This window comes from Eubalaena glacialis, chromosome 13 (assembly GCF_028564815.1).
Source record: "Eubalaena glacialis isolate mEubGla1 chromosome 13, mEubGla1.1.hap2.+ XY, whole genome shotgun sequence".
Lineage (NCBI taxonomy): Eukaryota > Metazoa > Chordata > Mammalia > Artiodactyla > Balaenidae > Eubalaena > Eubalaena glacialis.
In genome coordinates this window covers 39,015,352-39,031,605 of record NC_083728.1, presented here as the reverse complement: position 1 = coordinate 39,031,605, position 16,254 = coordinate 39,015,352, and the positions used below count along the sequence as shown (strand labels likewise).

Below are 16,254 nucleotides of genomic sequence, written 5' to 3'. Positions count from 1 at the left end.
AAATTATTTGCAAACTAAGCAACTGACAAGGGATTAATCTGCAAAATATACAAACAGCTCATGCAGCTCAATATCAAAAAAACAAACAACCCAATCAAAAAATGGGCAGAAGACCTAAATAGACATTTCTCCAAAGAAGACATACAGATGGCCAACAAACACATGAAAAGATGCTTAACATCACTCACTAATTATTAGAGAAATGGAAATCAAAATTACAGTAAAGTATCACCTCACACCAGTCAGAATGGCCACCATCAAAAAATCTACAAACAATAAATGCTGGAGAGGATGTGGAGAAAAGGGAATCCTCCTACACTGTTGGTGGGAATGTAAATTGGTACAGCCACTATGGAGAACAGTATGGAGGTTCCTCAAAAAACTAAAAATAGAACTACCATATGACCCAGCAATCCCACTCCTGGGCATATATCTGGAGAAAATTATAATTCAAAGAGATACACATGCACCCCAATGTTCATTGCAGCACTATTTACAATAGCCAGGACTTGGAAGCAACCTAAATGTCCATCAATAGAAGAATGGATAAAGAAGATGTGGTACATATATATAATGCAATATTACTCAGCCGTAAAAAGGAACGAAATTGTGCAACTTGCAGAAACGTGGATGGACCTAGAGACTGTTATACAGAGTGAAGTTAGTCAGAAAGAGAAAAACAAGTATCGTATAATATTGCTTATATGTGGAATCTAGAAAAATTATACAGATGAACTTATTTGCAAAGCAGAAATAGAGACAGAGACATAGAGAATGGACGTATGGTTACCAAGGACGAAAGAGGGGAGTGGAATGAACTGGGAGATTGGGATTGACATAGATACACTACTATGTATAAAGTAGATACCTAATAAGAACCGAGTGTATAGCACAGGTAACTCTACTCAATGCTCTGTGGTGACCTAAAGAGGGGATATATGTATACGTATAGCTGATTCACTTTGCTGTACAGCAGAAACTAACACAACATTGTAAAGCAACTATACTCCAATAAAAATTAATTTAAAAAAAGGAAGAAATGCAATTTTTTTGAATATTCATATTTAGTTGACTGGGTGTACCTAGTTAACCATTATTATTCAATTATTTAATTATTTGTTTGTTTATTTATTTTGGCTGCATTGGGTCTTTGTTGCCGCGCACAGGCTTTCTCTAGCTGCGGCGAGCAAGGGCTGCTCTTCCTTGTGGTGCACGGTCTTCTCACTGCAGTGGCTTCTCTTATTGCAGAGCACGGGCTCTAGGTGCACGGGCTTCAGTAGTTGCAGCACGCAGGCCCTAGAGCGTGCAGGCTTCAGTAATTGCAGCACATGGGCTCAGTAGTTGTGGTTTGCAGGCTCTAGAGTGCAGGCTCAGTAGTTGTGGCTCACGGGCTTAGTTGCTTCGTGGCATGTCAGATCTTCCTGGACCAGGGATCGAACCTGTGTCCCCTGCATTGGCAGGCGGATTCTTAACCACTGCGCCACCAGGGAAGTCCCTGTTCAATGTTTAATTTAGTGACAATTTACTGTAATTATAGATGTCACTATACACAAAGCTTATTTTTATTATGAATTATTTCTTTAGTTTTGGTTAACAGAACTGGAATTCCTGCATGAAAAGTAAAATATTTCTAAGCCCATGTATATGTATTTCCATATACTTTCTATATGAATATGTGAAAGCACAATTTATGAATGAAGTTTCTCTGCTTTTATATATTCCATTAAAGATAGTAATAGAAATAAATAAAATTTTAAAAAAAGAAGAAGAAACTGTAGGAGGATAAAGAGCAAATGTGAGAAAAGCTAGTTATGAGATTAAAAATAATCCGGAAGACAGATGTTACTGGCAGGGACCAGGGTGGTGGCAGAAGGAGAGCTGACAGGATTTGCTGATGGACTGGATATGAGATTAAAGAGAAAGAAAGAAGTTGAGGATGACTCCCAGGTTTCTGCCTAAGTGAACAGAAGGATGGAAGCATTTTTTTGAGATGAGAAAGCCTCAAAGAACAGGTGTGTCTATGCATATATGAGAGGGTAGAGGAATCAGGAATTTGGTTCAGGATATGTCAAATTTAGGAAGTCTAATAGAAATCTAAGTGATGATGTGAAATACATAGATAGTATAAATGTCAAGCCAGAGATCCAAACTAGAGAGAGAAATCTGGGACTGAGCGGGGTACTGAGAGCATTTAAGGCCCCGAGACTGGATAAGATCACTCAGGGAAGGGTGTGATGACAGAGAGGAGAGCTGAGGACTCAGCCCTGGGCTCTCCAACACTAAGGGGCTGGAGAGGAAGGAATCAGGCAAAGAAGACTGAGAACAAATAAGACAGAAAAGTAAGAAAAAAACCATAAGATGCTGCTTCCCAGAAAGCCCACTGAAGAAAGAATTCAAGAAGGAAAAAAGTCAATGCTGCTGACAGATCAAGAAGGAGGACGCTTGAGAAGTGACCACTGGATTTAACAATGTGGAGGTCATGACCTTGACAAGAGCTATTTCCATGGAGTGATGGAGATAGAAGCCAGGTTGGAGGGTTTTAGGAGGAACTGGGAGGAGATGAACTGGGGACAACAGGTGTAGATGACTCTTCTGAGGGTTTTCTGTAGAAGAGAACAGAGGAATGAGTCTGTAACTAGATGGGGATTTGGGGTCTAGGGTGGGCATTTTGTTAAGATGGGAGCTTTTAAAGCATGTTTGTATGATCATGAGAATGACCAGTAGAAGTGGGATCAACGATGCAGAAGATTACTAGAAGTGACAACCTTGAGTAGGTGAAAGCAGACAGGAAGAGAAGGACAGGCAGGGATGGGTCTCCCACGGAAACAGGAGGGAAGGAAGCTGATGGATGTGAAGTGTGAGTGTGTGCTCATTCTCTTTTGAGTGCTTCTGTTTTCTTGATTAAACAGGAAACCAAGATTATCAGCTGAGAGAGAGGTTGAAGGAGGTAATGGGGGTTTGCAAAGAGAGAAGAAGATACTACACAGTCATCCAAGAGGGCAGGAGGATGAACATGCTAGGAAAATAGTGTGTGATGGATGGGCAGCAAGGAGGCTCCACTTGAGGTAGGAGGTCATGAATTTAATGGATCTTGTCATGAGGATGTGGAGAAAAGGGAACCCTCATACACTGTTGATGGGAATGTAAATTGGTGCAGCCACTGTGGAAAACAGTATGGAGTTTTCTCAGAAAACTAAAAGGAGAACTACCACGTGACTCAGAAATTCCACTCCTGCGTACCTATCTGAAAAAAACAAAATCACTAATTAAAAAAGATACGTGCACCCCAATATTCATAGCAGCATTACTTACAATTACTAAGATATGGAAGCAACCTAAGTGTCCATCAACAGATGAATGGATAAAGAAGATGTGATATATGTATATATATACACACACACACACACACACGCACAATGGAATACTGCCCAGCCATAAACAAGAATGAAATTTTGCCATTTGCAACAACATGGAAGGACTTGGAGGGTATTATGCTAAGTTAAAGAAGTCAGACCACTTACATGTAGAATCTAAAAAATAAACTAGGGACTTCCCTGGTGGTCCAGTGGTTAAGAATCCGCCTTCCAATGCAGGGGACGCAGGTTCGATACCTGGACGGGGAACTAAGACGCCACAGGGCAACTAAGCCCGCGTGCCTCAACTACTGAGCTTGCGTGCCTTAACTAGAGAGCCTGCATACCACAAACTACAGAGCCCACGTGCTCTGGAGCCTGTGCGCCACAACTAGAGAGAAGCTCACGCACCGCAACTAGAGAGAAACCCACGGGCCGCAACTAGAGAGAAGCCCAAGCGCCGCAATGAAGAGCCCAAGCACTGCAACAAAGAGCCCAAGTGCTGCAACGAAAGATCCCACATGCCTCAACGAAGATCCCGTGTGCTGCAACTAAGACCTAACGCAGCCAAAAATTTTAAAAAATAAATAAATAAAATAAAATAAATTTTAAAAAATAGATAAACAAATAAAACAAACTAGTGAGTATAACAAAAAAGAAACAGACTCACAGATATAGAGAACAAACTAGTGGTTACCAGTGGGGAGAAGGAAGGGGGGAGGGGCAAGATGGCGTAGGGGATTAAGAGGTACAAACTATTATGTACAAAATAAATAAGCTACAAGGATATATTATACAACACAGGGAATATAGCCAATATTTTATAATAACTATGAATGGAGTATAACCTTTAAAAATTGTGAATCACTATGTTGTACACGTGTAACATATAATATTGCACATAAATTATAGCTCAATTAAAAAAAAAAAAAAAAAAAAATGGAGCCTGGTCAGCATGGTGGTGTGCTGAGGCGCCCAGGCACTGAACTCATGAAGAGCTGGATTTCCAAAGCCCACCACATGCCAGGCATTACACCTCATACACTTTGACCCTCATTATGGCTGCCCCATGACAAGGTAGGCATTACTATCTCCATTTTACAAATGAAGGAACCAAGATATGGAGGCCAAGTGACTTGCCCAAGGCCAAACCACAGAAAGAAGCAGAGCCAGAATTCAAACTAGACAGTCAAATGCAGCACCACCACTCCCCATGCCATGCAAAACGGCTGTCTCAGGATTTGAGTGCTCCTTCCCATGTTTAGACCTTTATAAGGGCTTCCAAAAGAATCTTTTTTCATGAAATATCTAGATTTTAAACAAATACTCCAATATAAATATTTCAATGGTCAACTCAATTCAAATTAATAACAGTTGCTTTCTTTGGGATGGAAAGTAATGTAGAGGCAGCAGGATGGGAAGGGGAAGAGGAAAGGTTAAATGAACTAAGATTCTGAGCCTAGAAAGAAAAAGGATAAGAAATGATCTAATTCTTGCTCTGGAACTAAATTAAACAGGAATCTGACTGATCCTGATTACTATGTCCAGAAAATCAGAACAGAATCATCAGGGAGTTTAAAAGTATTTTTTTTTTCATAGACTTCTTAAAGATAATGACAGGTACACACGCTACTTACTGCCAATGTTGAATTCATCTTCATTAAGGCCCACATTTTCTTAGTACCTGCGTGCTCTTTAAAAATATATATTTGGGTTTCTTAATATTAGGAACAACAACAATAATAATAGCACCAGAATACTGTAATAGCAATTGACTGAGCACCAATGTATGGCAAACACTATGATGTGTCCCTGCACTGTTCCCTGAGTTAAACCTACTCCATGAAGCAAGCATTTTGATCCCCATTTTGTAGATAGATGATTCTGGAACTCAGAGGGGTTAAGAAATATGACCTGAGTCACACAACCAGTAAGTGGCAAAGCTTTGAATATGTGGACCTACAGGCCTGGATTAGGCAATAAACAGGGAGGAGATGGGCTTTACAACCGGAGATGGTCACTAACTATGTCAGAGAATTATCATTAAACTTAAAAAACAGACTTTTCGGCAATTCGGTCAGGGAAACTTACAGAAAAGTTGTTACCTAAATCCAGAGTATACTTCATAAGAGGAACACTAAGGTCCCTATGACACACAACAGGCCCACATGGCTATTTTCTGAAGTTTTAAAAGAACAAAACAAAAAAACAATTCTACCCTCTCCCTATTGAACCAAGTGCTCCCTGCCTCTAAATGCATTTGGATGGAGATCAGAAAGGGACTCAGACAAAAAGGCCTCCAGGAAACAGCTCCTTGTCCTGGTTCCACCAGGGAGGCTGTCCTTTGAAGTCTCTCCCAACAGTTTTGCTTAGATAAGATGTTTTTCTCCCCGAGACAATGAATGATTCCTCAGAGATCTGCCTTTGGAAGACAGAGAAACAAACTATCACATATAGGTACATGTCAGGATTTTTTTGTTTGTTCAATGTTAGTTTGTTTTAAACTGTGCTTCTTACCTGGATCCATATCAGAAGAGCAAGGAATAGAAAGGGCTTCCTCAGAACTAAAAGCCTCACTGTTGGCCTCCTGGCTGGGTCTCTGCAACACGTAATCCCTTACATCATAAGCTGATGGCAGGTCCAAAGCATTGCTCTCCTCTGATTGGCTTCCTGGAGTGGCTTCCTGAGTTGCCATAGTCCTGCCATGGAAAACATAAAACAATTCAATAAAGAAGGCATTGTGTAAGAGGAGCCTCCATTACAGCCACGGCTTAAAGCACCTTAAAGACCAAACAACAGTAGAACCAAAATAATTTACTTTCCTGTTATTAACAGTCTTCCTTGTCTTCGCTTTATTTTCCTGTTATTAATGGTCTTCCTTGTCTTTGCTTTAGACCCAGTATTTGTTTACCATGTTTCTTCATCATGAGAAACAAATAACTCTCGGCACAGAAAGAAACCATGAATCATTTCAGCTGGAAAGTGAACTGCATGTCTGATAAGGATGAAATACTGTGCAGCACTATAATCCAAGGACTACACAAATATTTAATGAGATGGGAAACTGTCCATGATATAGTAAATGGAAAAAGATTTAAAAACTATAGGTAGGGTTTGATCCAGATTTTATAAAATATCGTGTGTAGGATGTGTGTGTATGAAATATACAGACCTATAGCTAGAAAAAAAAGTCTGGAAGGGTATATCCCAAATTAATTCCAGTGATAATTAACTCAGTGGTTTAATTTCTGGGTAGTGAAATTACAGGTGATTTGCATCTTCTTCTGTGGCCTTCAGACAACTGTTAACATGCCAGGCCCCAGGGATGCAAAGATGAATGTGATAGACATTTCCTTTGAGTTGCTCAGGTTGGGATGATCCAAACACAGAGACAGACAGTGCTAACACCATGATAAGATGAAGAGGTGCCCAGAGAGGGGCAGTAGGCTTTCTGGAGGAGGCTGTCCCCAAGTGTGGGGCAGGCCATGGCCAGGGGACAGTATGAACCCCAGAGGAACCAGCTTGGGCAACCACAAGTGGCAAGAGGTGTTGAGAGTTTTGGACATTTCTTGTTAAAAATTAGGTGTCCCTTACCCCTCCTGGTTGATGTCTACTTGTCGGCTGGAGGGCTCTTTGCAGTACATCCAGCCCTGCCCACCTCTCTGTAAAATAATTATGGGCCTGGGGAGATCCTGGACCCTCTGTTACTCTCTGCCTCTTAAGTTGTCATCAGTAAATCTTACTATGGTCAACACCACACCCTGTGACTACCACAGGCCACCATGTACCATGCAGAGGAGACACATGGTCAGATCTGCAGATTTGGCAGCTGGACAGCAGGCAATCTCAGGAGCGACAGGAATTCAGACAACTGTTGTGGTCCCAGTGAGAGAGGAAGAGCATGTGAATGAGGGCAGGGCACTAGCAGCCAAGAGCAGGGGACAGACTAACAAGATATTTAGGAACAGAAATAAGTCGAACTTAATAACTGAATGGATAAAAGGGCTAAAGAGGAACCAGAAGTCAACAAAGAGCGGTAGCTTCAGTGACAGGGTTGTGTTATCAACTGAGTGAGAGCAGACAGAAGGATAGGTTTGGGAGGAGGCAGTATTCCAAATTATGGGATATTATCCAGCTGTTAAAATGATAGTCAGAACTTGAAAGATCTATGTCTGAATGACAGAAGCAATTTCAGAATAACATGAACAGTATAATAATATGAGTAGTTAACATTTATTAAGTGCTTTTTGGTTGCCAGGCGTTGTGCTAAGAGCTTCATCTGCAACAGCCCTATGAAGCAGGTAATCTTATTATTACCCTCATTTACAGTCAGATAGTCAGCCCCAAACACAGGAGAAGTAGAGTAACTAGCCCAAGGAAACCCGTCTAGAAAGTACCAACCTAGGATAAACCCAACTCCAGAGCCTCCCGACTGCAGCCCAAACTGCCACCTGATCAAGCAAAGATAGGAGGTATAAAAACAAATCAACAGAGAGACCTGGCGAGACCCTTCTCATTTGAGGACACCCAGTCACATGCTGTTGTGGACATTCGCCCAGGCAGACAGTGAGACAAGACATTAGCTGATTGCTTCTGGAAGGAGTGAGGTGATCAAGATTCCCAAAGAAGCAAGAACATCCTGTCTTTGCACATTGCTATATTAGCCAACCAAGCCCGAAGTTTCAGCAAACACCTCTGCTGCAGGCATCTGTGGCTCCTCCTTCTGCCCTCATCTTACCAAACATTGCTCTGGAGGTTTCTGGAAGGGAACAAACAGGTTAATGAATGACAGCCACATATCCTGCTTGCCTACAAAGGTGCCTTGAAATCAGCCAGCAACAGAAGTCGTTATTAATGACATGGAACAAAAGGAATCCTTTTTGAAAACAAATAGCACCTTGATGTGATATCTATCTTTTCTTTTATAATCACTTATATTAAATGTCAAATACATCCCAAACTGGTTATTTGAACAAAAAAAGAAAAAACAATCTACTGAAAGGCAGAATCCTGTTTATTACAAAATAAGTACCTGTGCATGTAAAACATTATTTGGGACTCAATGAATTTGTACAGGAGAAATCAAATAATAGGGACAGGTGAGACCCTTCTAATGATCTGAAACTACCTAGGCTGGCCAAGTAGAATGCAATGATTATCCTTTGCCCCAAAACTTTTGATATGTGGTTCAATTTCCTTCTCCAGAAGTGCTTATTTTCTTCTCTTAAAGGTGCTTTAATTACACAATCTAAATATTATTTTCCAATACTTGGGAGTATAGGATGCCTTGTGACTGCAGGCACAAGAAGTTTCTCAGTACATAAATACCTGCTTACCAAGAGAAAGCAGCCATTGCTCTACAGATTCTTACAAATCTACAAAAACAACTCAGTCAGGGTCCATGTATAAGAAGCAGTTTAATTTCATTTACTTTTTTCTTTTTCTTTTTTTTGGCCACACCATGTGGCTTGCGGGATCTTAGTTCCCCAACCAGGGACTGAACCCAGGCCATGGCAGTGAAGTGCCAAGTCCTAACCACTGGACTGCCAGGGAACCACGTACTTTTTTTTTTTTTTTCCAATTAAGGCTCTTTCCTCCCAATATTTTACATGAAAAATTTCAAACAAAGGATAGTGGAAAGAATTTAATACAGTGACCATCCATATAGCTACTGCCTAGATTTCTTTATTCTTACTCAATTTACTTAAACACCAAAACAAAACCAAAAACAGTTCACCCATTTCTTCCACCACTCTCCCCCCGCCACTTCTGACAACCACCAATCTGCTCTCTGTATCTACAAGCTTAATATAAAGTATTTGTATTTCTCTGACTCATTTCACTTATAATGCTCTCAGGGCCATTCATGTTGTTGCAAATAGCAAGATTTCATTTTTTTAATGGCTGAATAATATTACATTGTACATATATATCACATCTTCCTTATTCACTCATCCATCAACGGAACCTTAGGTTGTTTTTGTATCTTGGCTATTATAAATAATGCTGCAATGAACATGGGGGTGCATATATCTTTTCTAATTAGTGTTCTTGTTTTCTTTGGATAAATACTCAAAATTGGAATTCCTGGATCATATGGTAGTTCTATTTTTAACTTTTTGAGGAACCTCCACACTTTTCTATAGTGGCACCAATTTACATTGCCATGAGGTTTCCATTTTCTCTATATCTATGCCAACACTTGTTATTTCTAGTCTCTATTTATTTATTTATTTATTGGCCACACTCTGCGGCCTGTGGGATCCTAGTTCCCTGACCAGGGATCGAACCTGCGCCGCTGCATTGGAAGCGCAGAGTCTTAACCACTGGACCACCAGTCTTTTTGATATTAGCCGTTCTGACAGGTGTGAGGTGATATCTCATTGTGGTTCTGATTTGCATTTCCCTGATGATTAATGATGTAGAGCATCTTTTCATGTACCTGTTGGCCATCCATATTTCTTCTTGGGAAAAAATGTCTATTCATATCTTCTACCCATTTTTTAATTGGAATGGTTGTTTTTTTGCTATTGAGTTGTATGGGTTCTTTATATATTTTAGATATTAGCCCCTTATCAGATATATGATTTGCAAATACTTTCTCCCATTCAGTAGGTTGCCTTTTCATTTGTTGATGGTTTCCTTTGCTGTGCAAAAGATTTTTAGTTTAATATAGTCCCACCTGTTTATTTTTGCTTTTGTCGCTTTTGGTTTTGGTGTCAGATTCAAAAAATCATCATCAAGACCTATGTCGAAGGGACTTCCCTGGTGGCACAGTGGTTAAGAATCCACCTGCCAATACAGGGGACACGGGTTCGAGCCCTGGTCCGGGAAGATCCCACATGCCGCAGAGCAACTAAGCCCTGTGTGCCACAACTACTGAGCCTGCGCTCTAGAGCCTGCGAGCCACAACTACTGAAGCCCCTGTGCCTAGAACCCGTGCTCCGCAACAAGAGAAGCCACCACAATGAGAAGCTGGCGCACCACAACGAAGAGTAGCCCCCACTCACCCCAACTAGAGAAAGCCCGCAAGAAGCAACGAAGACCCAACGCAGCCAAAAATAAATAAATAAATAATTAAAAAAAAAAAAAAAAGACCTATGTCAAGGACTTTATCACCTCTATTTTCTTCTAGGATTTTTACAGTTTTAGGTCTCAAACTCAAGTATTTAATCTATTTTGAGTTAATTTTTGTGTATGGTGGTCCAATTTCATTCCTTTGCATGTGCTGTCAATTTTCCTAGCACTATTTATTGAAGAGACTGTCCTTTCCCCATTGGACATTCTTGTCTCCTTTCTCATAAATTAATTGATATATGCATAGGTTTATTTCTGAGCTCTCTATCCTGTTCCACTGATTTATGTGTCTGTTTTTATGCCAATACCAAACTGTTTTAATTATTATAGCTTTGTAATATAGTTTGAAATAAGGGCGCATGACGCCTGCAGCTTTGTTCTTTCTCAAGATTGCTGTGGCTATTCGGAATCTTTCATAGTTCCAAAATTTTTGTATTTTTTTTGTTTGTTTTATTACTGTGAAAAATGTCATTGGGATTTTGATAGGTATTGCATTGAATCTGTATATTGTTTGGGGTAGCATGGACATTGTAATATTAATTCTTCCAATCCATGAGCACAGAATATCTTTCCATTTATTTGTGTCTTCTTCAATTTCTTTCATTAATGTCTTGTAGTTTTCACTGTACAGGTCTTTCACCTTCTTGGTTAAATTTATTCCTAGGTAAAAACAAAAAACTTTTAAAAAGAAAAAGAAAAAACTTATTCCTAGGTATTTTATTATTTTTGATGCAGTTGTAAATGGGACTGTATTCTTAATTTCTCTGATAGTTCATTATGCAACCAACTTTTGTGTGTTGATTTTGTATCTTGCAACTTTGCTGAATTTGTTTATTAGTTCTAACAGTTTGTTGATGGAGTCTTTAGGGTTTTCCATATATAATATCATGTCATCTGCAAACAGTGACAGTTTTACTTCTTCCTTTCCAATAGAGATGCCTTTTACTTCTTTTTCTTGCCTAACTGTTCTGGCTAGAACTTCCAGTACTATGTTAAATAGAAGTGGCAAAAGTGGCATCACTGCCTTGTTCCTAATCTTAGCTGTGGGCTTGTCACATATGGCCTTTTCCTAGATTTCATAATTAACATTTTACTATGATTTTCTTTATCAGATAACCAGCTATCCAACTCTCTATTCATCCATCAATTCACTTATTTTTATACATATTTCCATTTAAAAATTGATATAATGAAAGCTTCTGAGGGGATGTGTATGATATAATCAATCTGCATCTTCAAAGGTTCACTCTGTCAGCTGAGTGAAACACAAATGAGAGGAGCGTAAACGTGAAGCAAGGAACACAGCTAAGAAGCTCTGCAAAAATGTCCAGAGATGTGCAGGGGCTCTGGAGTTGGAGAGACTGCTCTCACTTTTTAGCTGTCACCTTGGGCAAGTCACTTAACCTCAATTTCCTCATCTATAAAAATGGCTTGATTACTATGCTTACCTCATAGGGTTGTCATAAGGATTATATAAAATTAATGCATGTAAGATACTTAGTACAGTCTCTGTGCTCATGATGGCTAGCTCAAATAAGTAAAATAGTAATAATTAAAAAACAAATCACAGGCTCCTCTCTTCCCAGCCAACCACCAGCCCATTTGCCCCTCTACTTCCCATCCTATAGCCATCTTGCTTCTTTCATTCTTTTCCAGTAGATTCTATGGTTCACAGTCTTGTTAATACCCTGAACTTCCCTGCCCTGCCCATTCTGTCTTTTCATCACACTCCTTTGGCAAAATCCAGCCTAGACGACCTCAACTATCTCCCTATTTTCTGTGTGCTAGACGTGAGAGTCATCAAACAGGTCAGGGCAGACTGGCTCACTCTAAGTGTCTGAGCACCCACCTGGAATGGGCTATCTGGCTAAATGAATCCTGAGATGTTTATCTCATAACTTCCTCTCAACCCCCTCCTTGACTCTTTCATATTTTCTCCACTTTTCTTCAACTCAGACCCTCTCCATCACTCACACACCTTCCTCCTCTTTTCAGCATATCATCTCACTTCCTAATTGACAAGGGAAACTGAAGCCAGCAGAGAGGAAATTCTTCAGCTCTATCAACATAACAAAGGCTCCCACGTCTGCACACTGCTTTACCTCTCCGTAAAACAGGGAGCTGTCCCTTGTGTGGCAAAGGCCAACCACTCCACCTGGGCTTTAGATTCCACTCTCTGGACCTTTCCAGAAGCCTTCGGAGACGATAATCCCTTCTCTGGCTTCTGTTCCACTGGACCTTCACTTACGCTTTTCAACAGGCCCAAATCACTCCCATTTTCAATCAAACCTGTGTGTAAAAGAATATCCTTATTCTTTGGAAATACCACTCAAATATTTAGTGTTAGGGAGACATGATGTCTGCAGTGTGTGTATGTGTGTGTATATATATATATATATATATATATATATATATATATATATATATGAGAGAGAGAATGATAAAGTAAATGGGGCAAGTATAGACAATTGATGAATTTGGAAAATGTTATTTGGGAGTTCCTTGTACTAGTCTTGCAAATTTTTGAAGGTATAAAATTATATCAATATGAAAACTGTCAAGAAAGAAAAGCAAAAAGAAAACCTTTGACACCTGCCTGCCTCACAGCCAATCTCCTCTCACTTCCACAGACTTCTCAAGAGTCTAGAATTGGCTCATTTTCTCATCCCTACCACCTCAGTCACTCCACCATAACTACTAGAAATTCCTTCTTCTGACATTCTTTCTTTATTTTTCAGGAAGCCATTCACCCAGCTGACCTCCCATCTCTGCCTGTTCCTTCCTGCCTGCTCTGTGGCTCATCTTCCATCTCCAATTGGACTTCCTCAAGGATTATTCCAAGGCTTTCTCCTCTTCTTTTCTCCTCTGAAACATTAATTACCACCCAGAAACTTCTAGCCTAGTTCCCCCAACCTCTGACCCCACTGCTTTCTTTCCATCAGGTTTTCCAATAAGCCTTGCTTCTTCCCGCTGCACCTGTCCTTCCCTCTCGTGGATAACTATTCTAAAAAATGGAAGAGGGAACACTTCCCAGTTTACTCAATGAGCCCACTGTTATCCTCACACCAAAACTAGACAGAGACATCACAAGAAAACTAGACCAGTATTATGAATACAGACACAAAAATCCTTGACCAAATACTAGCAAAATGAACCGAGCAACATATAAAAAGGATTACACTCCCTGACCAAGCAGAACTTATCCCAGAAATGCAAAGTTGCTTTAACATCTGAAAATCAATCAATGTAATACACTATATTAGGATAAGGGACAGAAACCACAACAGATACACACACACACACACAATCATCTGACAAAGTCAAATACCCATTCATGATCAAAACACTCAACAAACTCGGAATAGAAGGGAACTTCCTCAATCTGATAAAGGGCATTTTTGAAAAACCCATAGCTAGCATCGTACTTCATGGTGAAAGACTGAATGCTTTCCCCTTAAGCTCAGGAACAATTTAATATTAACTGCTCTCATCAATTCTATACAACATTGTACTGGAGCTAAAACCTTTAGCTGTACAATCAGGCAAGAAAATGAAATAAAAGGCTTCCAAATTGGAAAGAGAGAGGTAAAACTATTTCTGTTAGAAGACATGATCTTGTGTATAGAAAGTCCCAATGAATCCACTTAAAAAAAAGCTACTAGAATAATTAAAGTTAAACAAGGTTGCAGGATACAAGATCAATACAGAAAAAATCATTTGTATTTATATACACTAGCAATAAACAACCTAAAAATGAAATTAAGAATATAATTTTGGACTTCCTTCGTGGCACAGTGGTTAAGAATCTGCCTGCCAATGCAGGGAACATGGGGTTCAAGCCCTGGTCTGGAAGATCCCACATGCCGCGGAGTAACTAAGTCCATGCACCACAACTACCGAGCTTTCGCTCTAGAGCCCGCAAGCCACAATTACAGAGCTCATGTGCCGCAACTACTGAAGCCCACGTGCCTAGAGCCCATGCTCCGCAACAAGAGAAGGTACCGCAGTGAGAAGCCCGTGCACAGCAACAAAGAGTAGCCCTCGCTCGCTGCAACTAGAGAAAGCCCACGTGCAGCAATGAAGACCCAACACAGCCAAAAATAAATAAAATAAATAAATTTTTTAAAAAAGAATGTAATTTCATTTACAACAGCATCAAAAAGAATAAAATACTTAGGTACACATAATGAAAAATATGTAAGTCATGTACACTGAGAACTATTTTAAAATGTTGAAAGAAACTAAAGCTCTAAATGAATGGAAAGACATCCTATGTTCATGGAATTGAACACTTACTATTTTAAAATGGCAATATTGCCCAAATTGATGTACGGATCAATACGGTTCTTACAAAATCTCAGTTGTTTTTTTTTTAAATTTGCAGACATTGACAAAACTGTTTAAAAGTACATATGGAAATGCAAGGGGCCCATAAAGCCAAACCAATCTTGAAAACAAAGAACACAAATTTGGAGTACTCATACTTTCTGATTTCAAAACCAATTACAAGCTGCAGTAATCAAGACTGTGTAGTATTGGAATAAAAACAGTCAGTGGAATAAAATTGAGAGTCCAGAAGTAAAATCTTACAGTTATCAACTGAAGTTCCCCAGGATGCCAAGACAATTCCGCAGGGCAAGGATAGTCTTTTCAACGCTAAGACAGCTGGATATCCACATACAAAAAGGTAAAATGGCTCAAGTACTTTGGAAAACAGTTTAGCAGTTCCTCAAATGGTTAGAGTTACACTTGGATCAGGCGATCCCACTCGTAGGTATATGTGCTCAAGAGAAATAAAAACATGTGTCCACACAAACTGTACACAGATGTTCACAGCAGCTTTATTCATAAGAGCCAAAAAGTGGAAACAATCCAAATGTCCATCAACTGATGAATGGATGAACAAAATGTGGTGTATGAATACAAGGAATATTTTTCTGCAATAAAGGAATTAAGTTCCGATACATGCTACAACAAGAACAAACTTTTAAAACATTATACTTAGTGAAAGAAGCTAGTCAAGAAAGACCACATACTATATGCTGCTATTTATATCAAATATGGAAACTGACAAATCTATAGAGACAAAAAAGTAGACTAGCAATTGCCTAGGACTGGGAGGCCATAGTGAATACAGAGTGACTGCTAATGGGTACAAGGTTTTTCTTCGAGATGATGAAAATATTCTAAAATTAGATTGTGGTGATGGATGCACAATTCTGGGGATATATGAAAAACCACTGAATTTTACACTTTAAATGGGAAATTTTTATAATATGTCAATTATGTCTCAAGAAAGTTGTTTTTTAAAAAAGAAGAACCTAAGCTCATTTATACACACTGCACGCAAATTCTGGGGCTTCCCCAAGGCGTTCGCTGCAGAGGCCGCCCGTGGTGGGGGAGGAGGGGTTTGGAAGCAGGCCAGGGAAAGCAGCCGTAACTTCCCAATTAGGAGAGAACGGCCTGATGCCTTGCGGAGACCCCCTCCCTTCCCCCAATCCGATCCACTCGTGAGTCCGCAGAGAAAACTGGCCCATAAAAGTCGCCAGGCCCCGATTACACTCACCGCCCCGCAACAGCAGCCGCCTCAAACCGGAAGCGGTGGCTCCATGTTTGTTACCGGAAAAGCAGAGTTTGAAAGGAAGTCGCAGGAACCATCTTTGCTGAGGTCAGGAAAGAACAAGGGAAGGCAGTTACGGCCATCTTGACTGAGGGCATTGGCCCCGCCAACAATGCTTTCCGCAAATGGCTGGTTTGGGCAATTTCTAGAGGTTTATTGATAAATGTGCTTGGTGGACACTAAAGGGAACAGGAGAAATATTTT

The 16,254-nt window shown here is 40.0% G+C and overlaps 1 protein-coding gene across 7 annotated transcripts in view; it reads right to left on the bottom strand.

Annotated features, from left to right (window-relative positions):
• SHLD1 (shieldin complex subunit 1) overlaps positions 1 to 16,053 on the bottom strand; it is a 102,430-nt gene extending 86,377 nt beyond the window's left edge. For 2 of the 7 annotated variants that reach the window (XM_061208477.1, XM_061208482.1), the window contains exons 1-2: positions 7,852 to 7,961; positions 5,871 to 6,052 (exon numbers count right to left, since the gene is read on the bottom strand). In XM_061208477.1, coding sequence (XP_061064460.1) covers positions 5,871 to 6,052; positions 7,852 to 7,904 — 235 coding nt within the window. In that variant the 5' untranslated portion in view covers positions 7,905 to 7,961. Of the gene's footprint in view, positions 1 to 4,989; positions 5,776 to 5,870; positions 6,053 to 7,851; positions 7,962 to 8,046; positions 8,113 to 15,996 lie in introns of those variants that run through there. The other 5 variants (XR_009703205.1, XM_061208479.1, XM_061208480.1 and 2 more) reach the window with 5 other exon arrangements.
• Between the last annotated feature and the right edge of the window lie 201 nt (positions 16,054 to 16,254).